This window comes from Telopea speciosissima, chromosome 6 (genome assembly GCF_018873765.1).
Source record: "Telopea speciosissima isolate NSW1024214 ecotype Mountain lineage chromosome 6, Tspe_v1, whole genome shotgun sequence".
NCBI classification, from domain to species: Eukaryota; Viridiplantae; Streptophyta; class Magnoliopsida; order Proteales; family Proteaceae; genus Telopea; species Telopea speciosissima.
This window is the reverse complement of record NC_057921.1, coordinates 50852823-50870227: the sequence shown is the minus strand read 5'-3', so window position 1 is coordinate 50870227 and position 17405 is coordinate 50852823. Positions and strand designations below refer to the sequence as shown.

The following is a 17405-nucleotide window of genomic DNA, read 5'->3' as shown; positions in this document are numbered from 1 at the left end:
TGTATAGCATGTACCTTACCCTCCTGACCTTGCCCCGCCTCCACCCTTTTCACGGATATGTTTGATCTCAAACCATGTCTCTAAGTTGTCTTAGTTCTTTTCCTCATTCTCTAGAATCTGTCGAATCATTAAGATTCCTCAAGATCATTAGTTATATAATTTTTTTTTATTATTAGTTGATATCTATTTGAATTAGATAGATTTTGTTTCAAATTCAGATTCGGATACCATCTGACCAGATACAGGTACCCTTACATGGATGTGAATCTAATTTGGATTTTTGATTTAATCCAAAAAAAAAAATTTTGGATTTTGGATTATCTGATTACATCCCTAGCTGAAGTGAACTAGTGCGGTAGGCACTTAGGTCCCCTGAGGTCTCGGTTTTAAGCCTCACTTCCTCACCTTGTCCCCAGAAATGATAATGACTAATAAAAAAGAAATGTAGGAGAGGGAGAGCTGGAATTCTCATGTAGACAACGGAGATGTATTCACAGAAAAAACGAAGAAAATGAAAACGGAAAAGCCTCTTGTAATCCTTTCTCCCAATTTTATCTAAGATCTTCAATTGAATGTACTAAAAAGACAGAGAAGTAGGCCTAAAAACCATAGCAGCTATTATATTGACTAACTGAATCTTGTTTGGTTTTTAATAGAGGATTGGAGAAATAAGAACCATGTTGTCGACCCCATTTAGTTGGTATCAGATAATGTAAAATCCAGCTTGAAACTCATGTACTTCTATGAGAGATATAATTGAGGTGCAATGCCCCAATGGAGATTAGCACATTACACATTCAAGAGTCCAGAAAATACTTCATTAGAATAGGTCATGGACTGTTTGGCATCTCCTGCAACCCCAACAACCCCCCCCCCTTTTTCCTATTATTTTCAGTCCAATTATTTGCTATAAGTCGTCTTTCAATAATGTAATTGTCTTTCATTCCTGGATAGACCCTGCTCGGGAGACTCCTTGAGGCTCCAAATTGCAGATTGAAAGCCTCGTTTGGGTACACTTACAAAAATAGTTAAGTTGTTTCCAAAGGTAAAAAAATTCCGCAACCAACCCCCCCCCCCCCCAAAAAAAAAAACCCTTCCCCACGAAAAAAAAAATTGTTCTCAAGTAGTCAGTAGATAATTCCAGCAAATATGAATGATTAAATAGAGCAAATTTCTGTTTTTTCTGATTCAAATTTCTGTATTTAGAAAAAATCGCATCATCAGTGACCCGATAAATGATAAAACTCAAATGGAAATTATATACAATGCTGTTTGGATTGTACAGACCATATCTGTAAACGTCTTCTTGTAGTATTATCATAGAATTTGGTTGTAATTTCTTAATTCTAATTTTCTTATCATAGTCTCCTATGTCTTTACTTGTACCAATAATGTTTGCTGCCGCAGGTCACCCATTCTTAATACTCCTACTAAAAAATGTCCAAGATTCAGCCAGATATTTTTCAACTTATTCACGAGCAAATGTCCGAGTTTTTCCATCCACAAATGCAGCTCCAGCACCTCTGAAAAAATAATATAGTTGAAGTTAAACCTTAGCTCATTACAAGCTACACATTTGGGTATAAAAAACATACTACATGATTACCAAGAATCAATCTCAATTGAATATAACTTGTCATTTTCTTGAATCTGGAGAACACATACTTAACTGTATAACCTGCAAACAAAATGGCATATTCAATGTAAAAGGCACTGTTTGTTTCAATGTAAAATGCACAGAATTTAAACAAAATAGAGAACATTAAAATCTTCATATGCAGCAAGAAGAAAGAACTAAAAGTTCTACAGCAGGCCTCACTATTTTATGTTTTTTGTCCAAAAGCTGCAAAATAAGGTAGAGATCGTCCTAAGCTAACTTGGAATAGAAATGAGTCTGTCGATCAGCATTGCTTCCTTTTCTTTAAATATAAAATTTCATCTTTTCATTTGCTAAAAACAATTAAAATAGATTCATGACTCCTCAAGGTCACCAATTTAACCTGCAAAAGCTTTATAGAAGGAAATATTACTGTTTTGAGTTTTACCAGCTTCAGAATTCAACTCTGTTGATAGACCATATGCGGCATATTTAGCATATACAAGCAAACGTAGCCTTTGTGAAGCACCTAGCTTGGTTATGGTAGATTTCACTAGTCCACTGAAAAGGAAGTAATTAGAAGAAGATTAAGAAATTCAAAACATATCTGCAGTTACCGATCCCTTCCCACCCCCCAATAACAAAAAAAAAAAAAAAAGCGCATCTGTGGTTGAACTCTGCAAGCTATTTAAGTAGGAATGGACAGTTCTTACTCTGCACGTAATATTGTAAGAAAGTTTGGTGACAAAGTTTCCATTAATGAAGAAAAATCTCCCATACTAAGAGACTCTAGTTCCTGCTTCAGTTTCTTCCTTTCTTCTTTTGACATTCCTCTCCCAAGAGCGGATTTACTGTAAGCCACATGAGAAAGACATGTGACCAAATTGCACACCATTGGATTTGTCGAACATAAGTATATGCACAAATAAATGCAGTAATTAACCTTCTCATGCATCTCAGGTGATCTCTAGAAAAAGGTAATAATTTCAACAATTGTTTCATTAAATTTTTGACAATATCAAACGAGTGGTTTACACTTTGATGAGGGGACCCAGCCATTACTATCAACAGGCTGAAAAGTATGGCCAGTCAGTCTAATACTGTATCTGCCACCAGTGGAACTGAAAAGCTCCAAAAAGATTTTCGGCGACAACCTTAGTATCACAGGAATGGTTCTCTTTTTGGACTATATATAAATATATATATTTCAGTATAGGATTAGATTTCGTCAATGTGTAGGTTGAGGGTGATTAAGCTCTCATAGAAGGATGGCTACGAAAGGGACCTATGTGCCTTGGAATATAATAAAGATATTCCATGTAATCAGGGGCATGATCCTTGTCCTCCAAAATAAACATCTTGTTCGACTGGAGGTATAAGACACTGACTGCTATGGCAGATAAATCAGCTAACGTCCGAATAGGGATTACAAGACCCAATTTTTTCATGGGATATTATTTCTTTCGGGCAGTTTTTTGCACTAAAAAAAAATGATGGCTTGGTTCTTAATTAGAGTTCTTTGTCATCCATTTAAAAATAAGAAGAATACCTGTCAATGGTTCTTCCAGTAAAAATAACAGGAAAGTACCTCGAGTACTTCCCAACACCAAACCTTTCACCAAGCTCCTGAATTTTATTCGAGTCCAGAAGAATAAGAGACATCCATAGCTGACAATAATCCAATCTGAATTCTTCATCCAACTCTTTATAGATCCCATGATCCAATAGCACTGCATGTCATGATGTCATCCATGGAATGAAATGAAATGTCTTCGTTCAGCAAGAACAATTAAATTGTAATATCAAAGACCATAAAAACAATGCATGAATCAAAACTGATTCATTACTAAGTAGAGATGAAAAATGAATAATAAATAAAAAAGAATTACTACTAATAACATACCTAGAGTGAAACCATTAGGACCATCTGGAGAAACTAGTATGTTACCCGGATGTGGGTCTCCATGCACAAAACCATGGACAAATATCATTTCAGCAAACACTTCCACTAATGCTTTGGCAACCTACAACATCGATTATGGAAAAGTTAGCTCAAGTGATAAATATGATTCTATCTGTGGACCTAAGATGAGAAATGGTAAAACTTACAAATTTGAATATGGTACCTATATACTCTACAGTGGTCAGATTATCTGTATCGCCAAAATTATATCAATACACAGGAAACTACTAGTGGACATATACCATTCCTATTTTTGTTACTATTGAAATTTCATATGTTAAGAGAACATGTAAATGAAATATTATACGATTGCTTCTTTCAGAAAATTTGTAGATATTTCAAGGTTCATTGAGTTATGCAGTTATGAATCAACAATCCTCTGTTTAGAAGGTTTAAATAAGAGCAAAAGAATCCAAATGCAGTCATACACCTTGAAACTCGATAAGGCCTACGTTTCATCCTACGGCCCAAACCAAAGTCCTTTGTACGGATAATTGTAGTTAAAAGAAAGGGAAATTTACGAAACACCCCCTGAAAATGGGTCGAAACTCATCACCCCCTGAAATTTGAAAATACTCAGATCACCCCCTGCATTAGAGCCCTATACTCAAATTAGACCCTACCGTTAGTTAATTGATGAAGTCAGCTGGTTAAATTTTTTGAAAACCCTAAACTACCCTTGAGAAGAATATAATTACTATTTTACCCTTAAATCTTAAAACCCAACATGTAGTCCTTTTTTTTTTTTTTTTTTTCTTAATGGGTCTAAGGAATCGGAGAGGGAATATTCCCTCTCTGTCTTCCCCAAATTGCTAAACCGAATGGAGTTAGAGTCGCCGGCAGAGTGGTCGACGACCACCTTTGTGTTTTTCTTGCAACCGGAACAGTACTCGAAGAGTTTCTAAAAGTTCGTTTCAGGGGTTGGGTTCGATTCCACTAACCGAGAACCCCAAACAGAAAGAGATTTTGGGGGAGGGATTTCAGAAGAAAAAAATCAAGGAAAGAGAGAGAAAAATCAGAGACGGTGAGAAATCTTAGTATTTTCAAATTGGTCGACGACCCATTAAGAATCTTAAAACCAAATTGGTCGACGATCCATTAAGTATTTTCAAATCTTAAAACCCAACATGTAGTATTTTCAAATTGGTCGATTTAGGGCTAGAGAGAGTCGCCGGCAGAGTAGTCGACGACCACCTCTATGTTTTTCTTGCAATCGGAATAGTACTCGAAGAGTTTCTAAAAGTTCGCTTTAGGGGTTGGGTTCGATTCCACTAAAAGTACTCGAAGAGCTTCTCTCTTTTGCAAACAAAGATATTTCTTACAGCACTTTGTTGCCTTATTTGACGTCTTATCAGTTTCTTCTCTTCCAGTCCATCTACCCGAAAACAAACAAAAATCTACAGCCGAGAAGAAGAAGGGGCGGCAGATGCAGCAGTTAGGGTAGGGGTGAAGCCGTGAAGGGCGAAGGTTTGGACCTACAATCACCTCCTGGCCACCCGGTGGCCGCCACCATGAACGGAGACCGAGACCCAAGCCCTAGGAGTTTTTTTCCCCAGAATCCTTCTCTGCTGTGAGATTTTGCACCATAACCAAGTTTGAAACTGTATTCACCGTCAGGTTAGGGTTGCAGGAGTTGAATGTCCCTTTTCACATATTAATTGAGTTGATTGATGGTTGCATTCAAGAGAGCTTGAAATTTCGACAATTGTCTCAAAATCTCAGATCCAACTGTGCCTTGCTGAAGGAGTTTTATGCGATTGGAGTTCTTCTCCTTCCGCTGGCTTTGTTCCTGGCTGAAGGTTGAAGACAATCTTCATGGCTTTTTCCCGTTGAGCAACGGGGCAGGGGTATCACTGTCGGGCGTCAGTTAGGGTTCGAAGAAACACAAGATGAGAAGAATAGAAAAGGGTAGTATTGTAAATTTAATTCTAATGATTTATTACAAGGGTAAATTAGTCCTTTTACACCAATAACTAACTGCAGACTAACACCGTTAGTGTAGAGGGGGTGATCTGAGTATTTTCAAATTTCAGGGGGTGATCCGAGTTTCGACCCATTTTCAAGGGGTGTTTCGTAAATTTCCCTAAAAGAAATGACAACATACTTGCAATTATTGTTCAAACTTTCTAAAAAATAATGATATTAGAGAAAATTACGATTTATTTGGTAGCAATAACGAACCTTTGTTGGATTTATACCTGATTCCTTCATAGCTTCCAAGTCATCAACCTGAAAGCCATAGTAATTTCCTGTCAAGAGAATATAGATACCAAAAGTATACTGCAACTTAAGCGAGATACATTCCACATCTAAATAAGCTACATAGTGAGCAAAGGTAGCGACATGAATTAGTTTATAACTGAAGCAAGACGATAAAGATAGTAAAGAACAAAAATAGAAAGGTAAGAAAAACTCCACACACCAATCATGAAGATGTGAAATTACTGTGATTTTTAAAACAAACCCATAGAATAAGCCAAAATAGACAATAGTGTCACATGAGATGCAATAATTTCCCAATAATTAATTATTTGTGCATGTTTCCTAAAGTTTCCAGAATGTTCCCAAGTTTCTAGAACACTCCAAGAAATAGAAAAATCGCTATAGATTTTCTTGACATGGTTGAAGCTTGAGGCTTTGTTTGGTTGCAAAGGGAATGCAAACTTTTGATGTTAAGTGGAAGTTTATTTCCAAGGGAAGTAATTTTAGGGGTTCGGCAGCTAGGGGAATATATTTTACCTGTGAAAAAAAAATTTACTTATATGTTAACATTCCCCTTTTATTTCCTGACCAAAAAGTGAAGTAAAATAAAAACCCGACTCTAACCCTGTTCACGCCTCTTTTTGGCTCTCTGAAGAAGCTCGGAAGCAAAACCCAAAGGAGACTCACCTCGCTCGTGCCTCATATATTTTTGTTGTGTGTTCCTTCTGCACGAAATGGCGCACCAAAAACTGCTGCTATTGTCGATCCAACAACCTTGTCCTCTCCCATGAAACGGTATTAATTGCTCGCAACCCACTGTGAGTACTCTTAAACCAACCTTCTTTTACTGCCTCTGTTATGGGAGTGGTGGTAAGAGAAGAAACTGTTCCCTGAGGATTAAGAAACTCCATTTGCCAGAGAAATCCCTCTGAATGCTCTTCCTCAGAAGATCGGTGGAACTGGGAAAGACTCGTACTGGTTTTGTATGCAGTAAAGGCTTCTCTTCTCGCCCTTTAACTGTACCCACTGCTAAATGTCTAAATCACTTTTCTCTTCTACACTATCCCCCATACTCTTCTTCATTTCTTGCTTTAGTTGTCTAGGTTTTGGAGATGCGTCGTCAAAAGCTAGAGTTGCAACTTCTCAAGATTACAGAACGAGAGGTACATCTGCCCCTAATTTCTATCCCCTTATGTAAGTTAGACTAGCTGCAGCTTTAATCTGTTGAAATTCGTTAATTTTGGAGCAGTTCAGCTACATTTTTTCCTCCTCCCCTTACCAAACTCTTAGTTAATCTTGATAAAAAGTTAAATGAGAGAGCACATTTCTACAGCCGTAGATTATGACTGTAGAACAACTATGCTAAATTAATTCTTCCCTTTCCCATTTCCCTTGAAACCAAATGGAGCCTGAGAGAATCTTGAGTTTTGGCTAACTTTGATGGAAGTTTACAACAATAAAGAGCACACACACTAAGATAAACGCACTTCAAGTAGCAAGGAGCATGTTTCGAGACATCAGTACAATTTGGGGATTCTTTCACTAAAAAGGCGTTCCTGATGCATATCATGTACTTTCTATATGAAGCAGATCAATAAGATCTTATGGATCTAATTGGCCTGCGAGTAATGGCCAATTGCCCCCATTAATGGAATGGAAGAGATTCTGATCTGATGGCTAGATATGGGATCTAATCTTTAGATCTAACGGACCCACTAATGGAATGGGAGAATGACGGCTAGATATGGGTCAGATCTGATCTTAGATCTAACAGTCAAATTTTGATCTAATTGTTCAGAATTAATAAGGAATAATAATAGATTTTAATCAGCCTTTGTCTCTGAAAATAGGGGGGAAGGACATTTTATTCATGACATTGATAATGAAGTCCCATCTCAAAGAGTCAAAAGCAAAGCTTTGTGAATATCTATTTTCATGACGGCAGCGGGGGAATTGTTCTTCCAATCAAAACCTCTTACAATCTCGTGACTAAGGAGGATGTTGTCAAAGATGCAACGGCCACGGACAAATCCATTTTGCAAGTTCGTTATTACGGGTAGTTCCTACAAAGGATCGGACTAATGATGTATACAATACTTGAATTCTCAATGTAGATGCTACATAGTTGGTTCTCATCCTTCAGAGACTACAAGTGTAATAGGAGGATGTTGTCAAAGATGCAACGGCCAGGGACAAAGGCTGATTGGTTTTCACTGACAAGGAAATCAACAACCAACTTGAGTCTATTGGCAAGGATTTTAGCAATGAATTTATGGAGGAGGTTGCAAAGGGAAATTGGATGGAAATAAGACAGAGGAAGCCCCTTCTTTCTTGACCTTGTGTGCAAAAGGCTCCAACTTTGGAAGGGCAAGTTACTTTCCTATGCAGGCCGTCTTTAGTTGATCAGATCGGTTCTTCAGTCTACTTATCTCTATTGGTCTGGCATCTTTGGTCTCCCCCATGGAGTTATTGTGAAGCTTGAAGCTCTTATGTGCTCTTTCCATGGGAAGGATTCGAATTGTGCTCCAGATTTCTCCATCCCACCTCTTGGGCCTCAGTTCGTCTCCTTAAAGCGAAGTGCAGCCTGGGGCTAAGGCGCATCAAGGATCTCAACTCTGCAGTTTCAAAAAAGAAGAGTATTTGGGTTGATTGGGTATACTCTAGACTTCTTTGAAGAGATTCCATCTGGACAGTCTCCTCGTCATCTGATTCTTCTTGGGTCTGGAAATTGATATTGAAGCTTAGGTCTCTTACTTAGGGTTCTATCACCTCCAGGATTGATGATGGATCCTCCACCAGGCTTTGGCTAGATCACTAACACAGTAACACCTTTTTGGTATCCTTCTTCATTTTGCAGGTGATAAAGACATCTACAGTGTGTTTCTGACAGGCTTGCTGATTTAGTCCTAGATTGGTAGAGGACCAACTAGGAGCCAACTAACCAAGATCTATTATGAATAGGTGAATCGGCTAGGTCAAAATAGGGTTTTTGGTGAAATTAGGGTTTGTTTGGTTAGGGTTAGGGTTTGATGTATGGGTTATGTCAAGTGGAGGTAGGGGAATCTATCAATGAAGGTCCTGAGATGTTTTGATGGATGGAAGGGTGTAAACTTGAATAGGCAGCAAGTTAGGGTTAAGGTTTCGGGTTTTGGAAAAGAGGAAAAGATGGACTTCTAGTGTTTGGCTGGACAGAAGTTAACCAAACTCGAATGGTTTCTTAGGAGGGTAGGAGGGATAATCGGTCAGATTTGTAGACTGTTCTGATGGTTGGTTTGGGCTGGGCAGAAATTAGGGTTTTGGTTTTGAATTGAGATGGGGAGGAAATAGGGTTTCAGTGGTTGGGATGGGCAGCAACTTGGATCAAGTTCTCCTCATGGTGAGAGGAGAGTTCGATCCAAAAAAAGGGGGGGTTTTGCTGGCTGGTTTGGTCTGGGCAGAATTTAGGTATTGGGAAAAGTGAAAACAAAAAGGGGGAATGTTAGGGTTTGGAGGTTTAGAGGAATAGAAGAAGAAAGGTTAGGGTTGGAATGAATCAAACTCACTGTTGTTGCAGAATTCCCTTGGCAGCAACTTGTTTGATTGAGAAACTTGAATAAAAATTGAATCTTTAACTAGAACTTGAAGGAGGTCTTCAAAAGAACCACCCGGGCTTCACACCGTAAGATGTCGATTGGATCAAACATCAATCCCGCCAATGAACCACCCGGGCTTCCCACCGCAAGGTGTCAATCGGATCAAACACCGATCCCACCAGCCTTGATCAAACGCAAGACACAAATCTTCAATGAAGAAGAAGAGCAGCAAAAAGCTTTCATTAATATCGAAATTCGTGTTCAATACTTGCCCCCCTTACAACCTTATATAAAAGACTCAAAAAATAGACTCCTACACTAAAAAGGAAAGGTCTAACCCAATCCTTAACCTATTAGGTAACTTAAACTGACTAGGAAACTGAAATAGACTCAAAACAGAGTCCTAATCCAGCCCCACTAAACACTTAAAAGAAAACTACTAAAGTATGAAACTAAAACAACTAATCCCGTATGCAACCTAATTACCCATATTTTAAGCCCATAAAAGTGACCTGTTACATAGAAATCCCATAGGATCAAAGGCCCAACATGTATATAACCCAACCCTAGACTTATTCCCATTAAATAAGCCTATTTCAGTGATGAATCTCCATCAGGTACTCTTGGGGCTAGGTTAACCCTAATCTAGTCTTACAATACTATTCCTTGTCCAACAACGAGAAGCTTTTGCCTCTAAGTAAGGATATTCACGGTCATGCCCTTTGCCGAGCCAACTAGCTATGATTATGTGGGATTTCCTGCTTTTTTAGGGATTCTTTATTTCTTCGTTCGTGTGTTTTCTTTGAAGATGGGCCTGCTTGTCGCATTGTGGTTTGGCTTTTGTTCACTTTGGGTAGGAGGGATTGCTTTAGCATCCTCCCTTTTTTTTAGTTTGTTGTGGTTTCTTGGGGTTCTCCCCCTTTTCTTCTTCAGGGCCTTGCCTTGCCCTTTGTAAAGGTAGGGTTATGCAATTTCTTGTGGTTTGTTTGTTCCCCTTCCCCCCCCCCCCCCTTCTTTTCCTTTGGTAAGGGATTTCTTATTCATCCCCAAAAAAAAAGGGGTTTACAATAGGTGCATCAAAGCTCTTCTCAATCTTGAGACCTTCGTAGCCCTCTCCAAGGGGCTTGAGCTGCACCCCCCAAGCTTCCCATTGAATCAAGGTGTTATCTGGAACACCCTGGGTCTCAATTCCCCCTCCAAGCATGCTGTTGTACGTTCCCATATCAAGCTCCTTCGCCTAAGCTTCTGTTGCTTCATTGAAACAAGAGTTAAAGAATCGAATGCTATCTGCATTGCTTCCTCCATCGTTCCTGGTTGGTCTCCGTTAACCAACTATTCCCATCACCTTAGTGTTAGAGTTGTTAGAATATCTTGTATAGGGGTAGTTCTGTCATTGCCTAGTTATAAGACATGACTAAGTTGTATTTTTACTTTATTGTCTTATTTCTCCTTACCTCCCTAGGGAGGCTTGTGTAATTTGGAAGACTTAATGAATGAAGCTAATATGTGTGTTGAGAATCACTCTCAACACACACAATCGATTCTCCCATTCTCTTCTCTTCTTCTCATCTCTTCTCTCCTTCTTCTTCTTCTTGCTGTATACTCTTCTCTTACCAGATTCGATCTACCTTTGAGTTTCAACTTGGTATCAAAGCCAACATCTCTGGTTTGAGAGTCGGCTGAGCTCAGTCCTCATCTTCTCCTCTCTTTGGAACCCTATAAATGTAAAGGGGGTTCCATTGGAGGCTGTATATGTGAAACCTATACTCCCTTACGGTCTTGGGAGTGGTATTCCCTAAGTTGGAGAGAGTTTCGAGCTGCTGAAGGTGACTTGAAGCAATGGAGGAAGACTGGCAAGTTACCGCCAGCTTGTGAAGCTTCTTCTTGGTTCTCCTTCTCTTCTCCACATCTTGGCATGAGACCTATTGGAGTTGCATCGCCTAGGGGTGTTGTTTCAGACCCCAAAGCTCTTGGTTGTTGAAAAAGAAATGCTGCCTTGCTGCTAGATGTTTTTGAAGACTTGAAACCAGGCTCTTTTTCCGCCACCTAGGAGTGTCTCGGTTTGATTACGCCTTTGGCGCTTGGATGACCTTGGAACTTGTCCCATTTGTGTCGTATGGGAGTGCTTTTTGAAGCCCTAAGAGCCTGCCCTTGAAGGTGGAGGGTCGAGGACTGCTACTGTTTTTTTCTCTTGCTACAGGTATCGGCTGCTCTGTTTTTGTCTTCTCGAGTCTGCTGTATTGGATGGCTGAATGTGATAGTATTACATCTTGATACACTTATTGGGTATTATGGACTAAAGGTTCTTGGCTACTAGCAGAATTTGGTTTGAGTTATACAAGTTTTTGCTCTTCATATGCTTGCTGTTTTTTAGGCTTGGCCTCACCTTGTGGTTTGGTTGATTTGGGACCATATTTTGTATTGGTCTGTCTCCTTGTTTTGGGTTGAGTATACTCCCACTTGCAGCAAACAATTTATATTGATTGTTGAAGTATTTGCCTATTATGTCCACTGTGTCGGACAAGATTCGAGGTCGATGGACCAATTACAGCCGGCAGCCCAAGTGGTGGTTTCCCAACCATGGCTTCCTTTGATAACCCCAACACCCAGATCTCAGTTGTGAAGTTGGACAATACCAACTATTTGGATTGGTCCCGTTCCGTGAAGTTGTCTCTACGTAGTAGGGGAAGTTGGGGTACATTCTCGGTCTATCACGACTCCTGCTACTACCGATGCAGTTATCTCAAGTGGAGACGAAAACTCCACTGTCGTGACTTGGCTGATCTTTTCCATGAAACCAGATAGGTCGGAGATTTATGAGTAAGGAGACTGCTAAAGATATTTGGGATGGTGTATCCAGAATTTTTGATAGAGTTGGAGATTCCACGAAAGTGTATCAAATTCTCCAAAAATCATTCATATGAAACAGGGTGATAGGAGTATATCCGAGTACTACAACTCTTATTAGCTTGTGGGAGGAGTATGATCATTATACCAATCTCCAGTTGTCCAATGCCGAGGATCGTGCAAAAGTCTACAGAGCCAAGAAAAGGAAAGGATCCTTATTTTGCTTGGTGGTCTTAACTCGAATATGAGCCCCTTCGCCAAGAAATCTTAGGGAGGTCTCCATTTCCATCTCTCGGATGATGTGTGCTATTTTGCAAAGTGAGGAAACCCGGAGGACCACTATGGATATTGTACCATCAATAGAGAGGTTCGCTCTTGTTTCCGCTCCCAAAAAGACTGGAAAAGTGGGGAAAGGCCGTGAGAGATACAAATGCACCATTGTGGCAAGCTTGGACATACCAAGGACCGGTCTTGGGATCTTCATGGGCAGCCCCTGGTATGCGTGGTAGTTCATCTCATGCCCGTGGAGGCAAGCGAGGGGAGCTAAGGCTCATTCTGCGACATCCGAGTCCGAGCCACCTGGACCGCAGCCTGCTCCCGATTCCCTCTCACAGGATGATATTGCAGCCCTACGTCGGTTGATGTCTCACCTTGGAGGGTCGCCATCGGTTCTAGCTCGAGGGTTGACTACTTCGCCTCGCTCTCGCAGTCTCATCTCGCTACCCCTACCGCATCCACTTGGATCATTGACTATGGAGCTTCCGATCACATGACCGGTATGTCCCGGTTCTATGATTCCTATTCCATTTGTTCTGCCGACAAGGTAAGGGTTCTTGATGGTTCCCTTTCCTCTGTCTCTGGTAAGGGTAATGTGCGGGTTACTCCTTCTATTTCCCTTGAGTCTGTCCTTCATGTTCCCGACTTTGCTACTAACCTATTATCAGTGAGTCACCTAACCAAATCCTTACATTGTTGTGTCACTTTCTTTCCTTCTTATTGTGTCTTTCAGGATTTGGAGACAAAGAGGGTTATTGGCAGTGGGACTGAGAAAGGAGGACTCTATCTTCTTGAGCCACGATCGCTGCTCAATCTCACTGCGACTTATGTTTGTGGTCGGCACGACCGGAGTGCTTTGGAGTCTGTTATGCTTTGGCATCAACGTTTGGGTCATCCCTCTTTTGTTGTTATGAGGAGACACTTACCCCACTTGTTTACTTCCTTTCCTGCATCTTATGTTTTTCAGTGTGAATCTTGTATTTTTGCTAAACATTGTCGCACATCTTATCCTTATCGTGGTAATAGATCTACTGCACCTTTTTCCCTTGTTCATACTGATGTTTGGGGGCCTTCTCCTACTACTTCCTTATCTGGTTTTCGTTATTTTGTTTCATTTGTGGATGACTATTCTCGGTCTACTTGGACTATTTTGTTAAAACAAAAGAGTGATGTTTGTGATGCTTTTAAGGAGTTTTATCACTTTATCAGTACTCAGTTTGGTACTCACATCAAAATTGTTAGATCTGATAAGGGGGGTGAGTACATGTATGGGGGGCTCCAACAATTCTTTTCTGATAAGGGCATCATCCATCAACTGGCTTGTGTTGACACCCCACAGCAAAATGGGGTGGCTGAACGCAAAAACCGCCATTTGCTGGAAATCACTAGGGGCCTTCTCTTTGGTATGCACGTGCCTAAGACCTTCTGGTCTGATGCCCTTCTTACCGCTGCCTTTCTTATTAACCGGATGCCAAGTCCACTCCTTGGCTCCAAATCCCCCTTGGCTCTTCTTTCTCCTCAATCCTCAGTTTTTTCCTTGTCTCCACGCGTCTTTAGTTGTGTTTGTTATGTACATGTCAACAAATCAGCCCGCACCAAGCTTGATCCCAAAGCTCTCAAGTGCATCTTCTTAGGCTACTCTGATTCCACTAAAGGGTATAAGTGCTACCATCCTTCTTCCCGAAGGCGATTTCTCTCCAAAGATGTCACCTTCTTTGAGTCTATTCCTTTTTTTTCTTCTTCCCCTCGCCATTCTGTTCAGGGGGAGAGTATTAGCAGTGAACAGAATGCGGATGTCATTCCCTTCCTATCTCCTTTACCTACCTCTACTTCCCCATTTCTATTTGATATTGGAAAGTATAAAGAAGTGGACGTTGTGGATGATGCTGATGTTGATGGTATTGGTGATGGTGATGCTAGCAGACAAAAGGAATACAAGGGGATAAGATTTAAAGAAGATGGTGTATTCACAAGAGGTGAATGCTTGTTGAAGGAAAAAGGGAAGCAACCATGGTACAAGCGACCTTGCCAAAACCCCTCTTTGGATCCACATCCTCAGTCTCATCCTCTTCAGTCAGGTAATTCCTCTCCTTCTGAATTAGATCTTCCCATTGCTATTAGAAAGGGGAAGAGAACCTGTACTAATCCCATAGCCCAGTTTGTTTCCTATAACTCCATTTCTCCTACAGGTGTTGCTTTTTCCACTGCTCTTGAGTCTTCTTCTATTCCCAAAAATGTCACAGAGGCCTTATCCAATCCAAAATGGATGCAAGCAATGACTGAGGAAATGGTGGCTCTAGAGAAGAACAATACTTGGACACTTGTTGATCTTCCCAAGGGGAGAACTCCAGTTGGATGTAGATGGGTTTATACAATCAAGTATAGATCCGATGGTACAGTGGAAAGGTACAAAGCTCGGCTGGTTGCTAAAGGGTATAGTCAGGTGTATGGCATTGACTACCAGGAGACTTTTGCCCCTGTAGCCAAGCATAACTCCATCAGGGTTCTTCTTTCAGTAGCAGCCAATAAAGATTGGCCTATGTACCAATTAGATGTGAAGAATGCATTTCTTCATGGAGATTTAGCAGAAGTTGTGTACATGCAGCCTCCACCTGGTTTTAAGTGTCCCTCAGCTGAAGGGAAAGTGTGTTTGTTGAAGAAAGCTCTTTATGGCCTAAAGCAGTCTCCTAAGGCCTGGTTTGAGAGATTTAGACAAGCCATTCTGAAGAATGGGTATTCCCAGAGTCAAGCTGACCACACCTTGTTTATCAGGAGAGGTAATGGTACAGTTACAGCTCTCATTGTCTATGTTGATGACATTGTGGTGACTGGGAATGATGTTGCTGAGATAGATAGATTGAAGTCTTATCTGGCTAAACAGTTTGAGATCAAAGACCTTGGAATCTTAAAATACTTCTTGGGTATTGAGGTATCTAGATCAAGGAAAGGGATCAACATTTGCCAAAGGAAATTTGTCTTGGATCTTCTGAAAGAGACAGGGATGATGGGGTGCAAACCAGCTACTTCCCCCATTGATCCGAATCATAAACTTGGTGATGAATGTGGTTCTTCTCTTATAGATGCAAGCAAGTACCAGAGGTTAGTTGGGAAACTAATCTATCTCTCCCTAACTCGACCAGACATCTCTTATGCAGTTGGAGTGGTGAGTCAGTTCATGCATGCTCCCAGGGGTGGACATCTGGATGCAGTATATCGCATCATCAAATACTTGAAATCCTGTCCAGGAAAGGGCCTTTTATTTGCCAGGCATGACCATTTACAGATTGAAGGCTACACAGATGCTGATTGGGCTGGTTCAATCTCTGACAGGAGATCTACTTCTGGGTATTGTACCTTCTTGGGTGGTAATCTAGTTACCTGGAGGAGCAAGAAACAACCAGTTGTTGCTCGATCTAGTGCTGAGGCCGAGTTTAGGGCCATGGCCCATGGAGTATGTGAGCTTATATGGCTAAAACGACTTCTTCACGATTTGAGCTTTGAAACTGAAGGGCCAATGAGACTTTATTGTGACAACAAAGCTGCCATAAGCATTGCCCATAATCCGGTTCAACATGATCGAACCAAGCATATTGAGGTCGATCGTCACTTCATCAAAGAGAAGTTGGATTCTGGGTGCATTTGTACTCCCTTTGTGAAAACAGGTGATCAAGTAGCAGATATCTTCACCAAGGGTCTCTCTTCTAGTCTATTTAGTACTCTATTGTGCAAGCTGGGAATGTATGACATTTATTCTCCAGCTTGAGGGGGAGTGTTAGAGTTGTTAGAATATCTTGTATAGGGGTAGTTCTGTCATTGTCTAGTTATAAGACATGACTAAGTTGTATTTTTACTTTATTGTCTTATTTCTCCTTACCTCCCTAGGGAGGCTTGTGTAATTTGGAAGACTTAATGAATGAAGCTAATATGTGTGTTGAGAATCACTCTCAACACACACAATCGATTCTCCCATTCTCTTCTCTTCTTCTCATCTCTTCTCTCCTTCTTCTTCTTCTTGCTGTATACTCTTCTCTTACCAGATTCGATCTACCTTTGAGTTTCAACTCTTAGTAGTCGCATTTGGTTCCTTTAGGACCCCTCAAAATCAGCACTACCCTGCTTTCCTCCACCTCTCAGACCTTCCATCTCAACATCACTGATACCCTTGGGAAATCCAGTTTTTTATTTACAGCTGCATATGATTCAAATTGTCCTTCAAAGAGAGCCTCTTATGGAATATCTTCGCTGCATTGCTGGCTAGGTTGGGTCTCTTCCATGGGGTTTAGGAGGTGACGTTAATGTGGTTCACTATGGTCATGAAAAACAAGGAGGTGATCAGTTGGATATGGCCTTAGTGGAATCTTACAATGACTGTATCTAGGACATTGGAGTGAATGACTTGAGGTGGTCAGGGCCTAAGTTCACCTGGCACAACAAAAGAATTGGTGATTCCCAGATTGCTTGTAACCTCGATAGAGTGCTTGTAAATGAAGCTTGGCTCTCCTTCTTTCCCTCCTCCCATTCCTACTTTGACACCCCAGGTTTCTCTGACCATTGCCCCATCTCCTTGCTTATCCAGCCTTAAACCTCTTTTGGCCCAACACATTGGATATGGCATTGTACTGCAGGGTACTTTTGTTTTTCAGAATTGTTATAAAGTGAAAAATTCTTTGGTCTCTTTCCATCATTTTCTTCTTGTCACACTTTCTTTGTCTTTTTGACTTTCATAACAGTTTTGACCCTAAGTACAGACCATTCACCCACCTCAGTCAACGCTTTTGAACATTCATCTTTCTAGTGGTCCATGAAAACATCAGCTCAAGTGATTGTAGCTGCTTACCACTGTGAGATGAAAGGAAACAAATCAAAGCATAGAGCCGTGAGATGATTCGAGAATTTAGGAGGAGAAGTTTACTTAAATAACCAAGATTCTAGGCTAGCAAAGGAAAGG

The 17405-nt window shown here is 40.6% G+C and overlaps 2 protein-coding genes across 2 annotated transcripts in view; one reads left to right on the top strand and one right to left on the bottom strand.

Annotated features, from left to right (window-relative positions):
• LOC122664236 (glutamate--tRNA ligase, chloroplastic/mitochondrial) overlaps positions 1-17405 on the top strand; it is a 32504-nt gene that overhangs the window by 13842 nt on the left and 1257 nt on the right. The window contains exon 14 of the mRNA XM_043859975.1: positions 3502-3509. The gene's annotated coding sequence lies outside the window, so the exon portion shown is untranslated. The remainder of the gene's footprint in view (positions 1-3501; positions 3510-17405) is intronic.
• LOC122665902 (aarF domain-containing protein kinase 1) overlaps positions 1369-17405 on the bottom strand; it is a 43925-nt gene continuing 27888 nt past the window's right edge. Inside the window, exons 10-16 of the mRNA XM_043862031.1 lie at positions 5742-5789; positions 3501-3621; positions 3147-3327; positions 2311-2448; positions 2046-2158; positions 1607-1678; positions 1369-1523 (exon numbers count right to left, since the gene is read on the bottom strand). Coding sequence (XP_043717966.1) covers positions 1369-1523; positions 1607-1678; positions 2046-2158; positions 2311-2448; positions 3147-3327; positions 3501-3621; positions 5742-5789 — 828 coding nt within the window. The remainder of the gene's footprint in view (positions 1524-1606; positions 1679-2045; positions 2159-2310; positions 2449-3146; positions 3328-3500; positions 3622-5741; positions 5790-17405) is intronic.